At 43.4% G+C, this 15,374-nt stretch overlaps 2 protein-coding genes across 11 annotated transcripts in view; one reads left to right on the forward strand and one right to left on the reverse strand.

Moving 5' to 3' along the window:
• Window positions 1-2,197, forward strand: part of EIF5B (eukaryotic translation initiation factor 5B) — a 68,897-nt gene extending 66,700 nt beyond the window's left edge. For all 5 annotated transcript variants that reach the window (XM_032652153.1, XM_032652154.1, XM_032652156.1 and 2 more), the window contains one exon: window positions 90-2,197. In XM_032652153.1, the coding sequence (XP_032508044.1) occupies window positions 90-197 (108 nt within the window). In that variant the 3' untranslated portion in view covers window positions 198-2,197. The remainder of the gene's footprint in view (window positions 1-89) is intronic.
• Window positions 1,809-15,374, reverse strand: part of REV1 (REV1 DNA directed polymerase) — an 82,023-nt gene continuing 68,457 nt past the window's right edge. For 5 of the 6 annotated variants that reach the window (XM_032652161.1, XM_032652158.1, XM_032652160.1 and 2 more), the window contains 11 exons: window positions 13,201-13,421; window positions 12,760-12,932; window positions 8,288-8,390; window positions 6,792-6,957; window positions 6,355-6,560; window positions 4,924-5,157; window positions 4,123-4,243; window positions 3,270-3,490; window positions 3,006-3,162; window positions 2,614-2,716; window positions 1,809-2,219 (listed from right to left, as the gene is read on the reverse strand). In XM_032652161.1, the coding sequence (XP_032508052.1) occupies window positions 2,108-2,219; window positions 2,614-2,716; window positions 3,006-3,162; window positions 3,270-3,490; window positions 4,123-4,243; window positions 4,924-5,157; window positions 6,355-6,560; window positions 6,792-6,957; window positions 8,288-8,390; window positions 12,760-12,932; window positions 13,201-13,421 (1,817 nt within the window). In that variant the 3' untranslated portion in view covers window positions 1,809-2,107. Of the gene's footprint in view, window positions 2,220-2,613; window positions 2,717-3,005; window positions 3,163-3,269; window positions 3,491-4,122; window positions 4,244-4,923; window positions 5,158-6,354; window positions 6,561-6,791; window positions 6,958-8,287; window positions 8,391-12,759; window positions 12,933-13,200; window positions 13,422-15,374 lie in introns of those variants that run through there. The other variant, XR_004352691.1, reaches the window with a different exon arrangement.

Below are 15,374 nucleotides of genomic sequence, written 5' to 3' on the forward strand. Positions count from 1 at the left end.
CCGTCTGTGATGAGCAGGGTCGGGGCCCCATGCTCTTCTTTGGCACTCGTTACGTTGTTTTTGTTCACTGTGTGCCTTGGGCCTTACAGATCAGCAGGCAGTCCATCGACGCCCTCAAAGACTGGTTCAGAGACGAGATGCAGAAGAGTGACTGGCAGCTTATTGTGGAGCTAAAGAAAGTATTTGAAATCATCTAATTTTTCCACACGGGTCAGGAATTGGAGTAAATGCAAAATGATGTTGTAATACTACCAAGAAAAACAAGGCAAAAAATGGAATGGACCTATCTGAAAACTGATGAACTAATTAAGCATAGAAGGAAAAAAAAATAGGCGTATAAGATGTTTTCCATGAGAAACCAAGAAACTTACACTGGTTTGACAGTGGTCGATTACACGTCCCCACAGCTCCGGCTCCGGCGTGCCTGCGCACTCGTCCACGCCTTCCCCAGTCCTCCTCTACTGGCTGCTGTTTTAAAGGTTGCCCTTCCCCAAATCTGGATTTTTATTACAGATCTAAAGCTCTTTCAATTTTATACTGATTAAATCAGTACTGCAGTATTTGATTAACCAAGCTTCTGCAGATTTTCTGATACTTGGGACTTTTTTGAGGTAAGAAATACTTATTTATGCATACCCTTCCCACAGTGGTGGTTTTTCTTTTTCTTTCCCCCATGCGTTCTTCTGCCATATGCCCTTAGGAATTTTTTAAGGTAGAAGATTAGGCATTCTGGTATTTATCTGCTTTGTGTGAAACCACGGTGTAAAGCAAAACTGGCTGCTCCTTACTGCTTGTGTGGTCACGAGAGTCCACTGTACTCAGCACACAGTTCTGAACTCCAATAAAGAACCCAGACGCTGACCCGCGAGCTCTGCTAGGCTTCATGTCAGCGTAGCTGCTCTTCTGTGAGTCTCCAGCCCCGTGCAGCTCGTTCTCTCAAACTGTTTTTATTAACTATCATCATACCTTGTGTACCAGCACATGTTAACATTAGGAATTCTTATACCTCCATCTTGGTCTGCTTTGTCCTAGCAAATTCCATCATGCATACATTTTCTGATGAGACAATCAATCAATAGGGTATTGATTACCTGTTTGGACTTAGTGTAAACACTAAGTTGTTACAGAGGCATCATAATGGTTTCTTCATATTAGTCTGATTGATTGAAGTTAGTTTGTTATGGTTTTCCTGAAGAATGTGGGAAGTGGGTCCCTGAGGTAAGAGATCTATTAGCATCAGGGTAATTCTTCTGGCAGATCCCTAATATCTGACTACCTATTTATAGCACAGTGTTGAATGAAGTCAGTCAGTGTGGGGTGTTGGAAGAAAATGTTCCTGAGTATTCACTGGCATAGAATTATAAACTATATTTTTAAAGTGTTATGGCATAACATATAGCATAGAAAAATACTTTTATATACATTTGAAAATCTGGACCATTCTTCATTAGGATTGAAGTTTCTCAAGGGCCAGTAGAGGCAAAGACAAAAACCTCTAAACCATCTGGGGGACATAATTTTTCCCAGGAAAAACTTAATCTTCAATTGTGTGTGTGTTCTAATTCAAAAATATGTAAATTCCTCCTCTTGGAAGAAGTAAAGAAGATTTTCTTAACATGTTCCTGTGTTCATGCTTTGGGTCAGGAGTGATCAGAGGATTTGGAAGCTTTCTTTACCCTTGCTTGGAACAAGCAGAACACCAGTCTGGGCCCCCTCAGGCATTTCAAAGCTTCGCGTGAAGCGTGTAACGGTCCAGCCGTAATAGTTCAGGATTTGCTTCCTAAAGGATTCACAAAAAGGGGCCTGTACAAAATATACATACAGTTCTTTATTAAACAACTGTAAACACTTCACTGTAAAAATCCATAAAACTTTATAAACAAACATTTTGTAAACAGAATCTATGCTACAGTAAAAGAATTAACACAGTTATTTACATGCAATACTGACAAATTTGGCACTTATTGAAAAGAAATGTACAAAAACACTTGGCTTAAAAAGAAATTTAAAATTATAAAACTCAGAGCATTACTATCATGCACTTTGCAAATACCTCACAAGCACTTATGGCACAGCTAGCGGAGAGCAGCAGGCTCCCTGGTCACGTTCATGTAACTTTTAATGTGCTTCCGTAAGTTTGCTGTAAAACCACCTGAACATTGTCTAGAATAAAGTCAAATGCCATATTCCAAACCGACTCCACCGACTGCTGCATCAGCCTGCAGGTGAGGGGAGACAAGCGATCAGGAAAGACCCGATTCCTTCAAGAAGCTGTTTAACATATATATTGATACTTAGGGTTTAAGGGTTTTAACGTCTGTATAGAAATAACTCAAAAACGTACTTCTATGGTTTAAACTCTATAAACCTTGAGAGGAGGAGCAGTCTCGTTTTGACCATTTTATACTCCCCAGTCAATGTTATGGCACCTCTTTCTCTCTCTGGCATTCAAAATACAGGCCTTCCCTTTTCAGTACTGCTGAAGAGCAGTTACCATACATACCGTAACTGATGGCCAGAAAGGGCACGGCTCGCTCACCACCTCCCTCCAGTAGCTGTGGTGACAGACATGCTGTTTTTTTTTCCCTTTGGGTAAAAGCACGGAATAGTTACCTTTTCATGTATTTTATAACTAGGTCCAGTTTTTCCAAATCTTTTTCCTCTATTAGATCAGTGCAGTATTTCACAACTTGCAGAATGTCTTCTTCCATTGGATCTAGAGAGGGGAGAAATCTCAAATGAGGACCAACTTATGCTTTATGAAGGAGAAAGGGCAGCGATCTGCAGGGACCAAGGAAACTACGTGCTACGATAGTGACTCAGAGCTGCCACACGAGTGGGCTGTGGTAAGGAACCTTTCCGAGCCGCCCACAGAGGTCAAAAGGTTGGGGGGGGGGGGGGTGGCTGGTTTACGTTCATTCGATTTAGGAAAATAGTTCCTCTATAGAGCTGAGTTCATGTTCTGTAGTCATAGGACATCACGTCTCAGTACCAGCCAGGCCAACCTGAAATGGTAGTTATCCATTCTCTGAGCAAGGTCTTCACATCACTGAATTCCACAGCTCCAGCTAGGTTGGGTGCTGGGGGTCTAACACACGCAGACGGCTCAGGCTGCAAACCAGAAAGGCCAGCAACACCTGAAGTGGAAGCAGAGAGTTCTCCCTGTTAAGAAAACAAATAATAGAAAGTGCTATATTTACATAACATCGAGTACATAAACATCTGATGGAAAGAGAAGGTCAAAGTTTAAAAAGCATGAAAGAAGTTACCAGAGGTTTCTCAGAGGCAGGACCTTCATGTTTCAGAAATCCATCAACTAACTTCTGGGGACTGCCACAGGCCCCTGGCAGAGTTTTTGCAGGACTGTTAAGCAGCATATTTTTCAAAGGGCTCTGAATCTTTCTGGGGGGACTGATGGAGCTTTTTTTCTTGTTTCTTTTCTTCTCTTTCACCGCTGCTGGTTTTAACTGCAGTAGCGGGTTCTTTGGCACTAAAAGAAGATGGACATAAGATCCTCAACACAACATGCCTGGAGAGCAGCACGGGCCCCTTCCTCCTCCCAAAAGCAGCCCTGAACACACGCACGCACACAGCACAGGCCTCCCTGAGGTGGCCCCGCATTTCCTAGGGTTGGTTGCTCAGCCACTTACTGGTGACATTCGGGACCTGCTACTCTATACGGGGCTCGCGGCAGTCAATGAAAACTCACAGGCGAATTCCTTCCAGCAGTTCAGCAGGGCAGTATTCTGTTTTCATTTTAAATGTGGTATTTGTGACGCGTATTCAGAAGAAACCTTCTTCACATTCTGGGCTTTAAACCTACATCCTCTGAAGGATCGGTCTCAAAGGACAACTGGCTTGACAGATAATCAATTCAAAAGATTTCTGGGTAATAGCTTGTTCAGACTTTTAAGTCAAGAAGCTACAGATACAAATCCACCTAGGACTCTTGACAGCACTTAACCTGTACTGCGTACTAGTTCCGTTCCCCTGATGTGAAGAGCACTGAACGTGACTAAGAGCTTAAAGACTTGGGCCATCATATATCTATACTACAACAATCAAACAACAATTTCATGTCTCACATTGTCACTTCTGTTACGTGTCACTTGCAAAGCTTACCGGATGTGCTGGCCTGCTGCGGGTGAAGGGTGTTTTCTCCCTGCCTTTGTCTTTGATCGTAGGCTGCTTTCAGCTCCTTTTGAAGCTCTGCTGGAAGGGCCGCAAACACCTCAGGGTCCACCTGGTGGAAAAGAGAAAGTTCAAAGTCAAACCTGAGCTGACTCTATATAGGCGGCTGGTTTATATTTTTCACAAAATAGACTTTATTTCAAATCATACTTTTCTGATCTGTATGAATTAGGTCCTCAGTGTCAAAGCTCATAAATCCTCACAAGGTTATAGGGTGAGAATAAGGAATACAGCTTTGAATGTGAATTGACTTAATTAAAAAAACAAAACAAAAACACTGTGCAGAACCACCAGGGCAAGAAGCACTAGTAGGAAATGAGAAGCAAAACGCAAGAAAACAGGTGCATATGTGATGTTTTTCTTAAACATCGAACTCTGATTGTGTTACTGTCCCTAGTGTACGGTTACACATCCTCACCCTGGTACTCGAGTGTGGCCCAGGGTCTTCTCAGGCCAATGAAACAGTGTTTCTGTCTTTGGGGTGGAAGCTGTGAGTGCCCACACCCCATAGCCTCCCTCTTCTCTGCCCTCTGTTGTCCACACTTGGCTGCTCTGTCAGTTTGTGTCCCGCAGGTGATGCGGAGACAGGCCATCCCTCCTCCCCCAAGGGACGGAGTCAGCCACTGGGAGGTTAAGGGGCAAAGGAGAAAAGGAAACGAGAAGTGCCCTGAGCTGGGAGCCAGATGGCCGAGGATATTCACACTATGGTAGAAGGGCCTCGATTCAATTCACCTGTGAAAATGCTGGAAGGGCTATTACATTAATTCCCCCATCGCTGTTGGATTCTTGAGGTTCCGGTATTTGTAACAACACTGTCCCAGCTGGCTGTGGCGACACCCCTGTGCTGTAGCCGTTTACGGGCTCTCTCCTCCTGTCACCAGGCGGCTGCCCCTGCTGCACAGCACACACTTGCTCCACCTGCTCCCGGAGGTCAGGTGGAAGCGCTTCCAAGACAGACTGATCTAGCTGTAAGACACCAGACAGATGCTGAGATGATGCATTTCCAGAGTTCATGCCCCACTTTCCTTTCCATTGCAACATCATGGATCGTGAACACAAGGTGCAGATCATCAAGCTAGGAGAGCCACCCCCAAACCAGCACGTTTTTGAAACATCTTGGTCTTTTGCCACTGATGCCTGGCTGGTCATGCGTGGACTCGAGATGACAAGGGCAGGCCCCTGGCCGGTACCCCAGGGTCAGCTCAGCCATGTCTCCTCACTGAACCTCCTGCACAGGAACAGACAGACTGGCGGGCCCTTGTCAAGCTCAAATCTTAAACTTTGCCCAGGGGAAGCGGCCAGTGCCTAAGGTGCATGTCCATTTCTGGGATGAGGTAAAGAGTCCTGGGTCAGAGGCTGGTTTACCTTTCAGACAGGAGACTATCTGCCCCCAAATATAAATTATATTCGTCTGAGCAGCAAGCTAGGAAAAAGGGATTCTAGAAGTTCAACTCTCCAGCCCACACACTAGAATCCTCTGCCCATCCATCCCTTTGAAAACAAGCAATTACCATACGCCGATAGGCCAGTCTTACCTCGCTAGGAGCCACCATTTTGGGGTCACTCGCCAGCACCAGTGACCTAGTGCAAGCACTTCTCAACCGCCCCTTTCCCTGGCCTCACAGCCAGCACATCCCACCACTTAGGGGAACAGAGAAAACTGATTTTCCCAACAGAGCTTGAAGTGCTATGTAAAGTTTCCAAGAAGCAAAAATGCCAACAGCATACCACGTTTACAGACCACACCAATGGAATTAATAGCTGGTGTTAGGAAAATCATTTACCCTATAGAGAGAACTGTTTGCAAATGCTGCAAGAGAAACCTTTGACAAAAGGCCTCTACTAATGAGCAGCAAAGCCGTGCTGTTGACCAGAGCTGTGTCCATGTGATCACAACTGTGAGAGGGAGGTCCAGGGGCTGCCGACAGTGGCAGTTCACAGAACGGGCTTTCTCATCCACGTTTTACAACCCGCGAGAGTCGCAAATCTTTGCAAAAGCACAATCTTGCCCTGAACTTGTTTCCCATTTGGAACTAACACCATGATCCACCCCGTCAAGCTGCCCTTTCTCCCTTTCTTGGCTGTATTGATAACTTAAAAGCATCATTTCTACTGTAAAACTACTTTTGCACTGACATCATATTTACAACTATAAATACATACCTGGGAAGGTGATGGGACCTCTATACTCAGGTTAAGTCTTGATTTTAAACTGATGGGAGAATGTAGACCATTCCATTTCCCTGAGGACTCAGCTCTGCTAGTAGTAACAGGACTGACACTTGATGTCAGATGTGAAGACAGAGGTGGCAAGAAAGTGCAAGTTCTAGAGGCAGATGAAACTTCCAGATCCATAGCAGCCAGAAATACTGAAAACACAGGAAATGACATAAAATAGCCTCTTCACTGAGGGGGAGAGGGAGGGGAGGAAGGGTGCACTTTAATCCATTACAGATAAAGCTTTATTACTGATTCCTCATAATTCAGAGTGTCAGGGTGTTTCTGAGAGTCACAGGCAGCAAAGCTGGACGACCTGTACGCTAACTTCCCACTCCGGACGGTATAAGCTCCAAATGAGAACCACGCTGACGAGCACTGACCTTCCTTGTGCTCCTCTTCCGTAGGCTTCTTAGCTTTCTGAACTTGGAGGAGGTCAAGGACAGAGTGTGACCCACCAGGACAGTGGCTTGACTGAACTGCCGGGCGACTGGGACATGCAGAAGGGTTTGGTTTAGTCGGAACCAACTGATTCACATGAATCCCAACCTAGAACCAGAATAAAATAGGTTTCTAGGAAAAAAAAGTTAAATTCAAACAGCCTTTTATACAATTTATTACGAAAACGACTTCTATACTACCTATACTAGCTACTCTCAATTTTAGAGTATCTAATCTACCCAAACATTATCTCTTCAAAATCAGGAACTCCAAAAATGTGGAATACTGTACCCACCGAAGTTCTCATCAATTGAGTTTTTGTGTTTGTTTATTTTTGGCCATGCCGTACGGCCTGTGGGCTCTTAGTTCCCTGACCAGGGATTGGACCCGGGCCCACATCAGTTAAAGCGCCGGGTCCTAACCACTGGACCGCCAGGGAAGTCCCAATTAAGTTTTTAAAATAAAACTTGAACAAAATTTAACCAGGGGACAGTCTATTTGCAACCTTACTTTAACCTATCATTTTTGTCAATAAAAACCGGGCTTGGGGGTAGGGTGGGCAGTGGGTACGCGGCAGGTATCCACACAGATAAGTAACCGCTCCCTGCCCATGACAGTACTCCAGGGAGGAGGATCATCACTGTTGGCTTAGTGACTTTTTTTTTTTTTTTTTTTTGCGGTACACGGGCATCTCCCGTTGCGGAGCACAGGCTCCGGACGCACAGGCTCAGCGGCCATGGCTCACGGGCCCAGCTGCCCGGCGGCATGTGGGATCTTCCCGGACTGGGGCACGAACCCGTGTCCCCTGCATCAGCAGGCGGACTCTCAACCACTGCGCCACCAGGGAAGCCCGGCTTAGTGACTTTTTAATCCTTCCACAACACCCATACCAAGCGAGTAACTATCCTTTACTCACACACAACCTGCAAAGGTTAATCTTTAAGAAAATGAAGGCTTTCACATTTTTGATGCCCTCACTGATCATGCATCCTCACGTGCCCATGGTAAACTCTTCCTTCTAGATCATCGTTTATCAGACATCAGAACAAACTTCTGATGAAAAAGAACCTTAAAGGTCAAGAAACATTTGCAGCTTCACACTCCCTCCAGCCCCGTCTCCTTCTGCGGGAACCAGAGCAGGAAGCAAATAACGCATGTTAAGATAGGTCTTTGGTTGTTTAAAAGAAAGGCACTATAAAAATTCAAGATATGATACTTATTATTCTAAGCAGAAAACAGATCTCAGAACAAATGTGAATTCTTAAATAAGGAGACCAGCTCAGATGAGAAAGTCGTTTTTCAGTTTCTCTTATATTTCATCAGTGGAGCTGAAAAAGCTGCATATAAACCCCCTAAACCGCACCATGACCACCGTCCGCTCAACCCTCAAATAAGAAAAACATTACAGAAAATCCTGTTTTAATATGTTACTACTCACCCCTCTCATATCCGATATGTTGAGTTTCATCGTATGAAACATGTTTAGTGCAGCCCTTCCAATTATTTTTGCACTATCCGTTGCCTGGTCAAGAGTCACAGTCCTGTAAGTGACAGAACTAACTTTTTTAAAAGAACAAAAGCTACATTCCATATGTATTCCCTGGTACCTCAGTAGTATGGAACGGTTTAAAGAGTTAAAGTTGTAAAGCAAGTTATCAAGAAGTTTAAATTTTAAAGTATTAAATATGATCCTTAAAAAAGTAGGAGATAGTCTTCCTTTCAAGGAAGCCAATAATGCTAAATTAATTACATTGGCAACAAGTAGGAAAAGAAAAATCAAGAACACTGGGACTTTCAGAGAGCTGGTCAACCAAAAATAAGTTGAGAAAAATGTTTTAAAGAAATGTACTTCAGTTAATGTATATTCAAATATAAGCATATTATGTTGCAACTAAAGCCTGAGCAGTAAATACAACGTTTTAGATTCCCAGAGATGTTTTAGGTTGCAAGATTATCTTTGTTGAGGTACGGTTAATATTCAGAAGAGAAAGATGAATCTCCCGGATTCTCCTGACTCTGTTTTCAACATGTGAATACGCCCAGTACACGGGCATGCGGATACAGAAATGTGTGGACACCTCTGAGGAAGGAAGTATGGTGGCGCCCCGTCTAAAACCCAGAGAGACCACAATATGCAATTTTTACATCTGTAAGAACTCCTCAAGGGGGACCAGAAAATGTGCCAGCAATATCAGGTGCCCAAGACTACATTTACTCTCCTTTTTCAGGACTATGAATACATTATGTATTTATCTATGAAAAGTACCTATTTCTCTATGGAAATCATTTGCAAAAAATTTCCATTGGTTTGTTACCTAATGATTACCTTAAATTTATTTCACACAGATAAATAGAGAGTAACTTAAAAGCAAGATTTGTAGTGGGCCATAGTGGTTTAAACACGTGTTTATCTTCATTTCTTTCCAAAACAACACTAAATGGACTTGAAATTATTTTTGAAAGGTGTAAACTCTTAAAAGATAGAAAAAGGACAGAAGACAAGCGTAGAGGAAAAATGTCAGCCATAATTTAGAATACTCAAATGCCTGCTAAATGCCTAAAACAAGGCACCAACTTTGAGATAAGCCAATTTATGCTACAGAACCTCAGAAGAGCTCAGCAATTAGAGGTGTCAGATACGTCTGAAAGGAGGGGGAGAGAATACCTGGGAAGCAGGCTCTCACAGCGGGCCATCCTCCTTCCTGGACAGCTTCCCAGAGATGGGAATGTTGACACAGAGAAGCTACAGGGGGCGTCAGGCACAGCAGAGGATGAGCGAGGCCCCTCGCTCGGAAGCAGCACAGTACACCCGTTTCTCCACCCAGACCCCTCTCCTCCTGAGTAACCAGAACACTAGCTGTCACCGGTCCATCTTCTCACCCATCCCCTGGGTGGAACATGTCACAGGAAGAACCACAGACACTGCCAGCTGGTTGTGGTAACCAAAGACCAAGCCCCTCCAGCCGCCCTCCCAGAGTGAAGCCCCCTGGTCTGCGTGTCCCACTGTGAGTCCAGAGGCTCCCACAACATTTCAGCAGTTCACATATAACAGCCAAGAACTGTGAGATAGATAAATGCTTGAAGAAAATCTCTGATATAAAAGACAGCAACCAGAACAGGAAAAAAGGAACTCAGAGAAACAGACTGACACTGGGAGTAGAAGAACATTTAAGAGGTAAGAGAGAATTCTGCATCTTCCAAAGAATAAATTCAAAAACTCCAATGTAAAATGTTAGTATTGATAGAAATGGTAAATTTAATACCGGCAAAGTACCTGGCACGAAGACAAACTGATACCATCCCAGAACACCTGTGATAAAGAGAAGATCCTGAAAGTTCCAGAGAGAGCAGATCTCCTATCAAGACCAGGCAATCAGAAGAGCAGTGAACTTCTCAACAGTAACCCTGAAAAGATGATGACAATGGAGCCTTTAAATGAGGAAAAATGATTTCTAAGATATGTTTATAACCTTTAAGTCAGCAAACCACTGGGCATGAGGATAGACAGGTTTACACCCATGAATTCCTTCTCAAGATATGAGACCAGGGATCTAGGAAAACAGGGATCCAACACAGAGAAGGGACACCCCACGACTCCAACTTTTCAGCAAGTCTTAAACAAATTCAGACCCGGGTAGCAGGTTGGGGGCCCCAAGAGAAAGGCCTCCAAGAAAAGAGATCACAGTAACAGACTTGCTGATGTGTTAAAACACAGTCACAGTGGAAGGCAGTCTGGGGATAAACTCAGTGGCAAATTCACAAAAAAGCAAGCAAAACGAGATACTCAGTAACTCCAGGAGAAACATATTCAAGAGGAAAGAAAATGTGATCCTAGTGGACAATATGGACCAGCTATGTACAGTATGTACATGTCATAATAATGGGACAGTGGACCGTGACTGAACCAAAACCCACCGACCTGACTGGGGGCAAAGGAAAGAAACACGTCTGGGGAGAAGAGCAACAGGCAGTGGAGGACAGAAGGGAGAAAATCCTCTTCTACAGTGAAACAGCAGTTTAAGTATGTATCTAGAAGTACGGGTGTAAGGATCAGAAGAGAGCACAAGAAGGCTGAAAAGTATGGTGCGCAGAGCTGGGGAGAGCTGCAAAGGACTGGAAGCTGGTATCTGACCTTTTCAGTTTCGTTTATCACATTTAAATATATATAATATACATATATATACACACACACAATTCAAATTAAAAGCACATATACAGAAAAGAACTCCAAGAAGGAAGAAGTCTTTTCCCAAAAGGAAAACTTATAAGAAAAATTTTCCTAAGTGATAATCGAGCCACGATCTCAATCTACATGTGGCTCTTTAACTTACGCAACTTAAATTTTGTCGTTTCGATGACAGTATCAAAATGTGCCTGTGAGTCACGTGATTGCCATGTAGCTTTTGATTAAGGCCAATTACAAGAGATTACAGAATAATTATACACTTCTGAGTTTCCTAAACCACACAGGACTTCAGTTTGACTACAGCACGGGTCCAGACTACTTCTGGGAAGGGCCAGATGGAAAACAGCTTGTACTCTGTTGTCTCTTTCACCTATTCTTCATTTTTTACAATCTCTTATATAAAAATCATTCTTAGTGCCCATGAATCATGTAAAAACAGGCCACAGGCTGGATGTGGCCCACAGGAAGTAGTTTGCCAACCCCTGAATTAGAGGAAATACAGGATCAGTATTACAATATTTCATAAGCTCTCACCTAAAGCATTTCTTATGCAGTTACAATACCACCAAAACGTTAGGCTTAAATTAATGGCTTACAATCGATCTACATCTTATTACATTTACAAAATTACACTTGTTTCAGTTAATCACGTGCTATTTATGCCTTATGATGTCTCATCCAAAGATATTTATTTTAAGTGCATGGCAAAATGTATACTTTACTGCCAGCAATGCAGGCAGATTTCTGAACTGTCCTGTGTGAATATCTGTGGAAGAAATGATACTGTACCTGAGATTTGCTTCAAAAATATAACTAGGGGGAAGGAGAGGAAGGATGGTGCAGGTGCCCACCAGCAATTGTGCAGATCAGGTGAAGGGTACATGGGGTTCATTACACTGTTTTCTCTACTTCCATGTTTAAATTTTTCAAAATAAAACTTTTTTAAAAGTTTAGGACAAAAATGAACAAATACCAATAACAGCAAGCAGATATGTGCTTACCGAAAAAGCTGAATATTATCCTTGAATTGGGGGAAATAAAGTACAGTTAAAATCCCAGTTTTTCTTAATGCTGTAACTAGATTTTTGGAATATCTAGATTTTCCAAAAAGGATTAAACGAAGGCTGATTTTCTTACTGTGCTTAGACAGGGGGAGCCCCTAGGTGCTGCTGAATGCATCACAACATACAGTTCTCGGAAACTGTGAGGCATTTTAGAACGCACAGACAGCGAGAAGAAACTGCCACACTGCATTCTGTCTGTCAACCAGAATTTTAACACCCAGGCACGTGTAGTGTAAAATGCCTTCTACCAGTTTCCAGAGACCACCATAGTCTGATTAATCTTTTCACAAAAAGAAAGTACACCTCCCTAAGTGAAGTACATGTCTCATTGAGGTCATTTTCTGAATTATTACACTGACGTTTCCCTGCAAGACCCTTCCACCAAGTCCACAACCGCCTCCCTTTCTGTCCCTGCACTGAACTCAAGACCCCAAGAACAGTCTGCCCGGTCAGGGACACACAGACAGGCTGGCCTGGAAGCTGGCAAGTCAACGTAGTTCTGAGTCTTGAGCTGAGACCTGGCTCCGCAGGACATCCAGGAACATCAGCGTTTTGCAGATTTTTATTCCTACTCTTCCTTGTTTTTTTTTCGTTTTCCATTAATTGTAATAACCTGCACTGAAACATCAGTGTCCAATATCCTTTTTAAGATAAGCTTACCTGGTGATGTTATCACAGATTCCATGGCCTCCGAATTTCGCAGTTTCTACAGGGGCCCCCGGCTTTCGCGCCATGATCTTGAGAGTCAGGCGTTTACCCTTCATGCCAGCAGCTTCAAGTCGCCGTTGGATTTCTTCTGAAAGACTCAGAAGAAAAGCTTCTGCTTCTTTTGGCTACAGAAAGACAAACATAAAAAAATACCCTCCATGTTATTTTCCTACATGCCTAACAATTCTTCTCAAGTAGATTAACTTTCAATATTAAGCATGTGTATGGTTTAGTGCCCTGCTCTTGTCTACTTAAAAACATTCTGCCAGTTCTGGGAACGGCAAGAGTTTTAAGACTTAATTTCAAGCATCAAGAGTCTATGGTCTAGTTGGAGAGACAGGACTATGTGAAAATATAAAGAATATAAGGTAAAACCTGTGAAGAGAGCAGTACCTGGGTAAACCTTATTCCATAGTTGATCTCAGCTGAAACAGATTTTCTTTCCTTTTCAGTTCGAACTGGTCTATCGTCCAAACCACGGCAGAACCTGTAAAGCATCTGACCTGTTTTGGGACCAAATTCTTTCTGGAGTCTTGCCATGGTCATATATTGCAAGTCTCCACAAGTTCTAATTCCCAAAGATGTCAACTTGGATTCCATTGAGCGTCCAACTCCTAGGAAAGGGACAGTTCTTTAATTCTGCATATAAGCTATTAAAAACAATTGAGCATTATGAAATAACTATTCATGCACAAACAACTAGTTTAAAATAATCTCCCTTAAAATTCTGAAGTGACATAACTGAAGCATCTCATAGATTGAGAATTTTTTTTTTTGGTTGGTGCAATCATACTAGTAAACTTATTTTTAGAAGCTACTTCTCAATTTGGACTCTACCTATAGGTGAACCAGAACTTTTCAAGTGTGTATGACTAAGTAAGTTCTCCAAAAAAATGTTATTTTTATTTATTACTGAGTAAAAAAGTCTTCTATCTTATTTACAAAATCAACTAAGTTACAGACTCGTTTAAGCTAGTCTATAGTATGACTTACAGACATACTAGGAGACTCAGGAATGTTAGGGATTCTACTATGACTTTGGCGAGGACCAAACTTCTCAATGGTTCAGCCACATTTTCTCTGAATGGGAACTAGAACAAGAAGTCATGACAGAGGTCCAAGCCCACGGTGCTTGCTCTCATACTGGACAAAGTGGCACAAGTGACGTGGGGATGAAGCTTCCTGAGCAAAGTAGCAGCGAGGGGAGGACAGATGTCTTTTACCAACAAAGATCCTCTCCCTGGAAAGGCAGTCAGTGTCCTGCAGCTGGGCCAGCGTGCAGCAGCCCCTCGTCACTGTCTGCAAGATGCAAGGTTGGAGCCTCGCCCCAACGATGCTCATGAGCTGTTGCTCTCCATGTGCCCAAAAGCTTAACGAAGGTACATATGTCTGGGAAAGTGATTTAAGAGTAACCTGGGGGAACTAAAACTCTTATTAAAATGGTCTCCACACCATGAGATCAGTATTGTCCATCAGTGAGGAAGACTGCAGTCTGGCCCTCTGTAGGATGTTACCAGGGGGCTCAGAGTGGAGTCTGGGGTCACCTATCTGTCACCTTTATTGTTACTTCTGGCTCCAGTTCTCTGAGTGGCCCTAGTGGGGGAAGGAGTATTCTCGTCCAGGTTCTGCCAGGAGAACCTCTTGGAGCAGTTACGCAGACACACGGTTAGGAGGGAGGTGGTCAACTTTACAAAAGGTCTATGACCACAGAGGTGGGCGAGACAAGTTTAACCCAAGAAAATCTGTCCCCTAATGGAAGTCAGATGAAAGGTGTTAAGGGTGCTGTATCCCATTTGTGCCATTTTCAAGTTCAATTCAGAACAGAGAACAAGCAAGAATAGCAGAGTCTGAGTTAACAACAAGAGAACCCTCCAGACGAAGACCATTCACAAAAAGACGAAATTCTAAGTGAAACCTATTGGAGTATTTTTCAAGATGGGGAGGAGGAACCCAACGAAAGGGACAAATCAGATACGAGGGTGGCCAAAGCCAGAGACACTCTACGCAGCTGTTCGTGTTCAGGGAACGCTTTCTGTCTCTATTTTTTTCCGTCCCATCATTGCCGCAACTCCCCACCCTCAAGATGTGATCATGTTCTTTCCCTGACAAATCTGGGCAGCCGATCTGTTCTCCCTGATTTGCAAAATCAGCAAGAGGCAATAATCCTGCATTAATTGTGTGCACTGGGATGGACAGGGGGAAAACCTACAGCTTTTGAGAGTCTCTTGAGTATACAAGAACACAATTATTATTCACTAAGAGGTACAAAAGGAAGACTATTACATTAAATACCACCAACCTAACCACGATCAACCTAATCTAACTGAACTGCCCTCTAGGGAAGAAGAGAGGTTCCTCTCCATTACAGGCTCACCTAATGGAATGGAATGGCCTGAAGTTGAGTGGGGGAAGGAGGCATATGGATGGTCTACCTCTAACCCCTATGACGTCTGCACAGGGGGGAAAAGTTGGCTTGGAATCAGCACCAAGACCCCGAATGGGTGCTAGTCTGATTGCTTCGTGTGAGCGTTTTTAAGGAAAGGAGGCCCCTCTAAGGAGGAAGTAAC

Source organism: Phocoena sinus, chromosome 13, assembly GCF_008692025.1.
Source record: "Phocoena sinus isolate mPhoSin1 chromosome 13, mPhoSin1.pri, whole genome shotgun sequence".
NCBI lineage: Eukaryota > Metazoa > Chordata > Mammalia > Artiodactyla > Phocoenidae > Phocoena > Phocoena sinus.